Raw genomic sequence first — 10,860 nt, forward strand, 5'->3', positions numbered from 1 at the left:
GCTGAAGTCTGTTATCAATAATTGATACACCAAAAAAAAAAAAAAAAAAAAAAAAAAAAATCAGTTCAGTGGTTAAACAATTTTGAGGAATACCAGATCAAATTCTTTACTGCAGGACTTATCAGTACTTTAATAGGCTAATGTGCCCTGTGTCTCCCCAGGAGGGAGATGGAGTTTAAAGTGTTTCCCAACCTTCTTTTCTTTTTTTTTTTTTTTTCTTCTTTTTTTTTTCCAACCTTATTTTCTAATAGAACCGTTTAACAATGAACCTCTCCTGTGAACAGTGTCCCACAGAACTCACTTCAGAAAATTGTGGATTATTAATAAACTCTTAAGTGGAAGAGACACTTGACAAAAGCATTATTTAGCAAAATAAATCTGAGAGTCACATGAAGGTAGGAGGGAAGACTGGAATTGGTGAGGCCAGTTACGTGGAAGGCATGGTAGCCTTCCACGTGTGGGGGAAACAGAACCAGGACACTGGGAATTCCTGAGAGGGGCCAGTAGGGAAAGGCATTTCAGTGGAGGGAAACTAGATCTTGGTATCAAGTTGGTTATATAGAGTGAAAGGCAGAAAAGAGTCCAAGATGATTTTGGTTTTCTTGCCTGTGATACTGGGGGAAACCCCAGGGTTGGTTGAGAAACACAACCAGTCTTAACTACCCAGCTCCTAGCAAGGACTTACCCAGAGGAGGTGGCTCATATGTGCTCCCTGAATAAATGAATACGTGACTAGAAACAGTTTTGTGGGAAGCATGGTGGGTTTAGTTTTGGTAATGTTGATTTTCAGCTGATGGTGGAGTATCACGGGCAGGGGGTATCCTGGAGGCTGAGGGCATCTTACTGCCCATGTTGGGTGTCTTAGACATGTTATCATAGCTTGCTGAGGAGGTGAGGAGCTGAGGAGCTTGGTGAGGGTGAGGCTGCTGAAATGTAGCAACTAAGAGGGAAGAGGTGGGGAGATGGGGTGAGACCAATTCTATGGGGGAAATAACAAGAGAAGAAGGGAGTATAGAGAGAAGAGGGGAGGGCTCAGGAAAGAGCCTGAAACACTCAGAGTCAGGAGGTCAGAGGGATGAGGTGAATGGGCAGGGGGCAACCAGGAGATGCATCAGGGTCATGGGAGCCAGTGGGAGGGGCTCACTCACAGACACCATGTTGCATGTAATTGGGAGGATTCAATGTGACTGTTTAAAAATGTTCTCTATTTCATTTTTTCTTTACTTCTTTCATGCATGTTTGTGTTTTAAACTGTATCTGAAATTTATTTTTCACACTCCTCAGAACGTGGTATGAGACTGTGTGTAGGTACCATGTTGCTTTAGTCATGTCTGACTCTCTGCGACTCCATGGACCACAGCCCACCAGGCTTCTCCATCCATGGGATTCTGCAGGCAAGAATACTGGAGTGGGTTGTCATTTCCTACTTCAGGGGATCTTTCTGACCCAGGGATCGAACCTGCATCTGTTTCATCTCCTGCATTGGCAGACGGGTTCTTTACCACTGGCACCACCTGGGAAGCCCTTCGTTTGGGACTAGTTCCTCCTGAAGATGCAGACAGCCTCCTCATGGCCTGACAGGTGCTCATGGAAAAGACCTTTCACCCTCTCTTGCACAGAAGGGCCCACACCTTGTTTAGACTTGCTGCTTTATTTCTGCCCCATGTACTATGAGTTTTATCGATCAGATTATTAAAGGCAAGCCAGAATAAATCTTAAAATGAGATGGCTGCACTCAAACAAAAAGTACCACAGAGGGACCTGCCCAGGGCATCCGCGTGTAGGCTGATGATCAAAATCACAGAAAATCTCAAGATTAACACAGTCATCCATTTCTGGTGTAAATTTTCAGCTCTGGTTACATCATCTTCTTATTATCCTTTCTTTCCTCCTCCGTTGCATAAAGTTGATAAAGAAGAGTTGGATTAGAAGTGATTTCTCATCTCTCATCATCTCTTATCCCCCCCCACACCTGCCCTGTGTACCCTGAGAATGCCGGGAATTTCCTTCTTCTCTGCCTTCTCCTCTTCTGCCCTCCTTCTCTGGGCTTCCCTGGTGGCTCAGTGGTAAAGAATTTGCCTGTGATGCAGGAGACCCAGGTTCAACCCCTGGGTTGGGAAGATCTCTTGGAGAAGGGAATGGCTACCCACTCCAGTATTCTTGCCTGGAGAATTTGATGGAGAAAGAAGCCTAGCGGGCTATAGTCCAAGCGGTTGTACAGAGTCTGACACGACTGAGTGACTAACACTTTCACTTTCACTGCCCTTTCCTCAGTGCATGCCCTCTCTTTGAAAAGCTGTAGCTACTATTGAGGAGAAACACACACACAGCCATACCCCAATCACATGGTACACATCCTATTGCATGTACCATGAGGATGACAAAATCTTGCATTGTTAAGAAAAGGCAAAGCATGCTGCGAAGATTTTTTTGTTGTTGTTTTGTTAGCCAGAAAATAGGAAGGAGCACATTAGCCATAAACTGCCATGCCTAAAGAGAGAGAGCTTTTCATCAAGGTTCTGAGTCACTAAGATGATCGTTAGCCTGTTTCCCATATATTCTCTCGGAGTGAAAAATCCAGAAATTTTAAGGATACTCACGGGTGGCAGTGACCAACACTGACAGTGACGATCCCAGAAAAGAAATCCAGGTATCTGTTTCCCTCATGATCAAACAGCCACTCCATGTGTCCCTGGTGGAGCAAGAGGGGCTCTGGGAAATAGGCTGTGAGCACAGGAGAGAGATGTTGCTTATGGATCTCCAGGACTCGGCTATAGGCCAGCGACTGTAAGGAGACAGGAGTAAAGTGCTTAGCATCTTCTTTATTCCCACATTGCTTACAGATCAACAGCAGGTCCACACAGCAGCACCTGGAGTCCCCACCGACCTCACTCACCAGGGCGTCTATTTGCCCAGGGACCTCCTTGCAAGACACACCCAGAGCCTTCCTCTCAAGGGGAGGAAATTATTCATGTGGCCCTTTGGTCCTTTTCTACATCAAACATGAAGAAGGAGGCTGGAATTTTCTACCTCTCCATAGAAAGCGTTGGCTTTTAGTTGATTTTAGCTGTGAAAAAAGACTGAAATAAAAGTCTGAAATATCATGTTTTTTTCCTCTAATTTTTTTTTGAGAATAAAAAAATGGAGAGCTTGTAGTATTCAGGACTTTAATTATAAAGCTTCCGTCCTATCGTTCTCTTCTCTGTGGGTCCCTCCTGACTTTATCGATTCTACAGTTTCTAACTTATGAATGTCATGTAGAATGAAAGGGGGGTTGGAGAGAGAAAGAGAAAGAGTGAGAGAGAAAGAGAGGAAAGGAGAGAGAACGAGTCCAATATTTACTGCGTGACTGCAAAATGAGAACTTGACACTTTCTGGGGGCGGACTCAGGAAGGTCAGGTCAGGCACAGACAGATGAGGTGGAATGAAATGTGTGCCATCACATGTGTGTTCTATGTATTTCTTCGTGTGTGTACACGTATACCTGTATCCCTGTGATACCTGTGTGGTCACGGACAGTCTCTTCCTTATACTCTCTGTCTCCCTCTGCTTTGTCTCCCATCTCTGCCTCTCTCTCTCTCTCTCTCTCTCTCTCTCTCACACACACATACACACTTCATATAATACCACTGAGGGAGTAAGAGAGTTCGGAGGCTGCCACTGACTTGAAGGCTGTGATATCTGAGAAGGCTCAGTGGCAGGCAGGGCTGTCTGTGGGTCTTTCTTGAGGAAACAGTTACCTTAGCCCTCCCTAGAAGAATCCCCTCACCGGAGTTCTCCTAAAACCTCGGTGCTTACCTGGTATCTTTCGGGTGTGAAGTCACATGGCGGCATGCTGGGCTTTGTGTGAAGACCGCGCCTGGTCACAGATGTCCAGAAAGCACCGGCTGAAAGCGGAGTGGTTAGTGTCCTCACACAGGCCTGTTCGTAAAAATGACCCATCGCCACCCAAGTCAAAGTCCTGAGGGCAATTTTATTTCTTAGTTTTGAGAAAGTCATTTAAATTTTAGTTTTAATGAGTAAAATTTAAATTTTAGTTTGGGTTTAAAACTGAGGGATTTTTTTTTTTTTATTTAAACAGCTCAGAAAGAGTTTATTACAAGGCAGTCAGGCAAAGAGAATTGAGGACGGGTCTCAGAACTGCCTCCCCCAAGGTGAAGGGGTTGGGGTACTTAAGGTACAAGCAGGGTGGTCTTAGATGTGGGGGAAGGAAACTGGAGGTAGGGAAAGAGGTGAGGTGATGGGCGTTCTGCTTGGGCGCATCTCAGTTACAAATGCCTACATGTAATTGATTTACTTCATTGTCCAGCAGAAATTAATACAACACTGTAAAGTAATTATGTTCCAGTAAAATAAATAAATAGCAAAAGAAAACAAAAAACCCCAAAGTGGAGGTGCTGAGCATGATCAGAGGATGGAGTTTTCTGGCCTCCGATGTCACCAGGCCAGTGTCCAGACACCTGAACAGGCCACAGACTGAGGTATCTTAATAATTAACTTTTTCTTTTTTTGGCCATGCATTGAGGTTTGCAGGATCTCTTAGTTCCCTAACCAGGAATTGATCCCAGGCCCTTAGCAGTGAAAAGGCAGAGTTCTAACCACTGCCTAGCCAGGGAATTCCCAATAATGAATTTTCTTAAACAACAAGGTCCTACTGTATAGCACAGGGAACTGTATTTAATATCCTATGATAAACCATAATGGGAAAGGATGTGAAAAAGAATGCATATGTATGTATGTATAACTGAATCACTTGCTGTATAGCAGAAATGAACATAAGACTGTAAATCAACTATACTTCAATAAAGCTAAAAATAAAAAATAATGAATTTTCTGGAGAAAAAAAGAGTTCCTCTTGAATCTGAGGGAAGGCACGGAAGTTACTGGGGAAAGTCATAGTTTCTCCCGCCTTGGTCCCTCACAAACCTGGGAGGCTTCTCCCTCTGCCACCATACTGTAAGGACGACAATTCTCTGTTCAGCTCAGACTTCCCTCAGGGCTGGGGGGTTGCTGGATGGAGTACATCTTTTTTGTTAATGGAGGTGCTTTCTAAGCTTTGGGCTGCCTGGTCCCTGAATCCCAGGGCCAATCCCAGTTTCTGGTCCTGCGTTGGCTCTCAATAAACAAGGAATGAATGGCTGTTGACTGTTTTTGTTGGGGAGGACGAAAAAGGGCCATGGACTATAATAATATGTACATGCAAGGAGACCTAGAAGATAAAACCTTCTTGTAAAACACAACTCAAAGTCCATGAAAACACAAGACCAGGACAAACACAAGATAAACTGGAGCCAGAGGAATCATTAAATATTTGGAGCTAGAAGGAAGCTTAGGTTTTTTTTTTAGTTTGTTTTTTGCTTTTGGTCAAGATGCTCATGTTATAGATGTAGAGGCCAACTTAAAGTGGTGAATTAATTTAAGATCACCAAGCCAGTTAGCTACAGAAGAAGAACAAAACTTTGAGTTTCTGACTCCCAGCCTGGTACCATTTTGCTTATTCACTGGCCACCTCCACCCTCCTCTTCCATCACAGATTTTGATCCCTCTCTATAGCAGGGGATGGAATAATAGAATCAGAGGACACTGGAGCTGAAAGAGATGTCTAGAAACTTTCTAAGTACTCTTGGAAAAGAATGCTGCTAATTTTGAGGTTCAAGGTCAGTATAGAGATAATTTTACAGGTGGGGAGAGCTTGGCAAATGATTTCTCTTGTTCAGCATGAAAGTTTGAATCCATGGATGTAATGTTGGAGTTTTGTGTGGCTATGGAGTCACCATCCTGAGGAACACAATGAACAGTTGTGCTTTTAAATGAGCTGGAAAGTAATGACTCTGGATATGTTTTCTTTCTTTCATGAAAGAGTTCATTCACTTTTCTGCTCTAAAGAATCATGAATGTCATTAATTTGCTCTTACTTTGAAAGCAAATGGCTTTGGCTATCCATACATAGAAATGACCCAAAAATAAAACTAAGTTTTCTGAGAATTTCACCTTTTGAAAAGCTTTTCATTGTGTCTCTCTACATTAGTTACTCTTCTGAGATGGGGAAAAAAATTCTGAGTGTTTCTAAGAATTCAAATTCTCTTCCCTGCAGTCTCATCTTCCTATCTGTAAAATTGAAGTTACCCATTGAGGAGACTGAAGGGTCTCTTGACTCCAAAGTTACAGGAAATTATGAAAGTGGTCTGGAGAGGAAATAAGGAGAGTTGGAAAAATTTGATAAAGAAAAACTTGAATTTTAAGTGGTCAAGGTAGGTATATTCAATTTGTTTATTCACCAAATTCTTAGGAATATGATGGTGAAATGAGGGCTCAAAATGAAATTCATAAAATTCTGCTCTCAGAAAGGAAGAGGGAAGGAAGAAAGATTAGTAATCAAGTAGGAAAAATAATGTCAAAAGTAAAATAAGTCTAGATAACATCTCACATTTATATGTGGAATCCAAAAAATAAAACAAGTGAATAACCATATTAATAACAAAAAAGAAACCAACTCACAGATATAGAGAACAAACCAGTGGTTACCAGTGGTGAGAAGGATGGGGGGGAGGGGCAAGACATGGGTAAGAGATTAAAAGGTATAACTACTATGTATAAAATAAGTAACGCATAAGAATATATTGTATAGCACAGGGCATATAGCTGATATTTTATAATTATTTAAATAGAATATAGTTTATAAAAATATTGAATCACTATTTGTCTACATGAAACTAATCTGATTGTACTTAAGAAAGAAATGTAGATAGCATCTTAAAATAGCTGAAAATCTCTCTCACTAAACAACCCAAACGCAACAAAAACAGAAAATACAATAATCGATGGACAAAAAGAAGCAAAATGCTTCAGTTTTCATTATTTACTAGAAAAAATCTAAATACATTGTTAATTGCCTGCATTCTCTATTCAAAATAACCTGTGTTTTGAGGATGCCATAGATTTGAAGTTTAACAAAGTGTCTCTGAGACTCCTGGAAATTGTGTGTGTGCACATGGGGATTTCCAGGTGAAAATTCTAGGGGAAATTCTCTTTGTAATGATAAAAAGTTTTCTAATATTCATAACCAGCTTTCAACACAGAGTGGAAATTTATCAAGAGCTTGTGACTCTTTCAAATGAAAAAAAAAAGGTTATAAAACATTTGAAAATATACAATGCTCATACTTGGTAGAACATTAAAGAAATTTATTAAAGTGCTAACGACGCCTTATTTCTGCATAGCATATTAAGACACTTTAAAAAAGTTGTCGAGAGGGGGAACGGATTGGGAGACTGGGATTGACATATATACACTCTTATGTATAAAGCAGAAAACTAATGAGAACCTACTGCATAGTGCAGGGAATTCTACTCAGTGCTCTGTGGTGACCTAAGTATGAATGAAATCCAAAAAAGAGGGGATATATGTACATGTATCATTGATCCACTTTGCTATACAGCAGAAGCTAACACGATATTGTAAAGCAACAATACTCCAATAAAAAAACATAAACCAAAATAAATATATTTAATTAAAAGTTCAAAACCAAACCAAAACAAAACAAACTTGCCACTTTGGGTGTCTCATTTGATACCTGGCATAGCCAATGGGTTCAGAAAGGAAGATATTATCACTCACCTTAGAGCTGAGGACATGATTAAAAGTGAGGTGTTTGCAGCTTTGAGCCACCCCTCACCATCCTGTGATTCTTACAAACACCTCCTACCTTCCCTCCATATCCTTCCAAAAAATGTTCTTTTGCTTAAAGTGAACCAGGGCCAGTTGACTTTGTTCACTAGCAAGAGCTCTGCCTGATTCTGAGGCTGGTGACTCTTTTCATTCCTTTTGGCACTTTTGGGGGCAAGCCTAGTCTGAGCCCCTCCTTGCCTTCTGTTGGGCTTAGATCAGTCCACAGATGGTAGAGAGGATGGTCCGGTGGTGCAGGTGGAACACCTACTTTTAGGCTAATTTGAATGTTTTTCTTAGGAAAACATTTCGCAGGAGGCTTGGGAAGTTTCTCAGCTGGAAATGGGTGTTATTTGCAATTAATTTGCTCTCTTATGCACCCCTCCTTGTGGGAGAGAAGGCATATGGTAGCAAAATGGTATTGTTTGAGTGTATACCCACCTGCCTGAACATGTTATACATTTAATAATCTTGTGTGTGTGTGTGTGTGTGTGTGTGTGCTCAGTTGTGTTGGACTCTTTGTGACCCCATGGATTGTAGCTCACCAGGCTTCTCTGTTCATGGGATTCTCCAGGCAAGAATGCTGGAGTGGGTTGCTATTTCCTCCTCCAGGGGATCTTCCCGATCCAGGGATCGAACCTGAGTCTCCTGCATCTCCTGCACTGGCAGGTGAATTCTTTACCACGAATGCCAATTTAGCTAATTAGTGAAAAAAGAAGGCACAGACAAGATATTTTCTATACTCTTTCATCCAAAAAACAAATTGCTTCTGTAACTTTGTGGATATAGTTAGCCTAATGTGATTGTGCCCGTCAAACAGAGGCAAGGCTGAATATTGTGTGCACACATATATCACACAATATACATGTAGGTGTTACATAAGGATTGTGACACTTTTTTTTTTTTTGCATATCTGGCAATACTTACACCAGGCGATCTGCCTATCTAACATGGACCCTGTCTCCCCCTCCCCCCCATTTTATTTTTCTATCCCCTCACCATAATTTATAGCCCATATCCCTACTGGATATTTTAAAAATATATTAAAAAAATATATGTTTATGCATTTTTCTGTTTATCCTCAGTCTCCCCCATTGAGACACATAAGGGCTAAGGTTTTGTTTTGCTCACTGTGGCTTGGTTTAAGCACAGGGCCATGGTAAGTGCCCAATTACTTATTGACTAAATGTCTATTTGTAGAACCCAGCAGGTCCATAAGAAGGGTGTGTTCAATGAGTGTGTGCTTGGATGAACAAACAAGCAGGCAGGTATTTAAGAGTAGTAGGTAAGAAAGTGGAAGTCAAGCACCAACGTTTTTTGAAAAGCCAGGTAGAGTAGGACACCCATGTCTATGTGTCGTGGGTTTTGGTAAGATGACTTCTCCCCCGCAGTGCCCTTGGGGGAAGAGTCCCTGGTGAGTTGATCAAGATCTCTAGGCACCGAGCCTCACCTGGTCCCACTCCCAGCCCAGCTCCACAACCCTCAGGGCTGGGGTAGGAAAGGGAAAGGGCCAGCAGAGACAGTATGTTCTCTTGCTTTGTCAACAACTGGCACTTTTAGGACAGCGTCCTCTTTACCTAGCATGAGACTCTGGGCATAATTCTAGCTCCTTCTCAGAAAATGTTAGAGTTAAATAATGTTCTGGCAAAAGACCCATGACTGGGGGAAAAGAGAAATCCAAACAGAACTGGAAGAAGAGTGGTTTAGAAAGGGCTTGGTGGAATCACTCTGACTTTGGAGTCAGATAGGCCTGGCTTTGAATCTCAAGTTGTCATGTCTACATTTCTGCCTTTGATCAAATTTTTAAATCATCCTTTATCCTTCTGTCTCATCTGTGAAATGGAATAATAGTACTCCCTAAGAAGTTTGGTTGAAGATGAGAGCACCAGATGTATATTAAATTTCAAAGAGTCACAGCTGTTAAGGGGGAAGAAGGCAACTGGAAGAGGAAGGCAGGAGAGAGGAAAAGGAAAGATGTGCAGAAAATGAAGATAAAATTGATCATCATAGGGCAATGGAAAAGGGTCCCCTTTGTTCAGGGCCTGTGGGGCTTTGGGTCTTGCTATGTCTCATCAAAGAGATATATGATGCCTACTTATGCTCATGTTTCATCAGGGAGATTAGTGAGAAGGTAGTGGGCTCCTATGAAACAAGATATATGTGAAAATCAGGAACACATAGGATATATATATATGTATATATACATATATGTATATATATATAAACATGAAGCTGCCGCCAGACCTGGCCACCCCAGGTCTGCTTCTGCTGGAGAAAAAGGAGAGTCTGCTTGGAAGAAGAGGCTCAGAGTCTAGTCCTGGCTTAGGGGCCTTTGGGTAAATGACTGCACTTCTCTGAGGTTCAGTTTCCTTGTTAGTAATTGAGGTGGGGGGTACCACCTCCTAGGGGCATGGCAGAAATTTGTGAGGATGCTTTATGTCTTTTAAAGTAGCTATCTTCAAGCATCTGTATACTAGAGTTAACACTTCATTATTTGAATTGCTTTCTTTTATTTCTTCTTTATGTTTCTGCAAATATTGAAATTGTGTCTAGTCTGATTTTATTACCCATGAATTTCATTTTGGGATGAAAGGTTACATTACAAAACATTGGACATGAGAAGGGGGCACTGGGCCTGACAACGTGAGGTCTAGCCCACAGGTTTCAGATGATCGGTCTGGAATTCCAGGATTCCAGGCAACAAGCTCCAGAACTCAGCCCTTCCCCTCTCACTGACCTCTTCCACTGACCTACATCCCCCTGGTTTCCACTCACCATTCAGGGAAGAGCACGTCTTGGGGGTCCAGCGAGATAAGGTCTTCAGGTGCAAAGCTTTCAGCAAATGTCTCCAGGCTTGCGACATCTCTCCCAGTCAGGAAGCAAGTCCCCACAGAAGCAGGTCGGAGCAAGGACTCCACGGTGCACTGACCAGCTGAACTTTGAGATCTGGAAGGAAGGGGAGGAGCTCCAGAGGGGAGTCATGGAGGGGTTGCTGCTTTTACTTCCGGGGGGCTGCAGAGCTTCCGTGGCGAGCAACAGTGCCTTAAGGGGAGAGAAAGGGCAAAGGAAAGAGGGAGAGGAAAGGAGAGAGGGAGGAAGAGAGGAAAGAGAAGGCAGGTAGGCAAAGCAAAAGTCTTCTGGATGTTTTTTAATTGAAGGATAATCTCTTTACAATATTGCATTGGTTTCTGCCAT

General features: G+C 42.2%; 1 protein-coding gene across 1 annotated transcript in view; it reads right to left on the minus strand.

Annotated features, from left to right (window-relative positions):
* The window catches only part of AGXT2 (alanine--glyoxylate aminotransferase 2), a 43,552-nt gene extending 32,949 nt beyond the window's left edge, over positions 1–10,603 (minus strand). Inside the window, exons 1-3 of the mRNA XM_065905589.1 lie at positions 10,441–10,603; positions 3,799–3,887; positions 2,601–2,785 (exon numbers count right to left, since the gene is read on the minus strand). Coding sequence (XP_065761661.1) covers positions 2,601–2,785; positions 3,799–3,887; positions 10,441–10,528 — 362 coding nt within the window. The 5' untranslated portion in view covers positions 10,529–10,603. The remainder of the gene's footprint in view (positions 1–2,600; positions 2,786–3,798; positions 3,888–10,440) is intronic.
* Between the last annotated feature and the right edge of the window lie 257 nt (positions 10,604–10,860).

This window comes from Muntiacus reevesi, chromosome 14, assembly GCF_963930625.1.
Source record: "Muntiacus reevesi chromosome 14, mMunRee1.1, whole genome shotgun sequence".
NCBI lineage: Eukaryota > Metazoa > Chordata > Mammalia > Artiodactyla > Cervidae > Muntiacus > Muntiacus reevesi.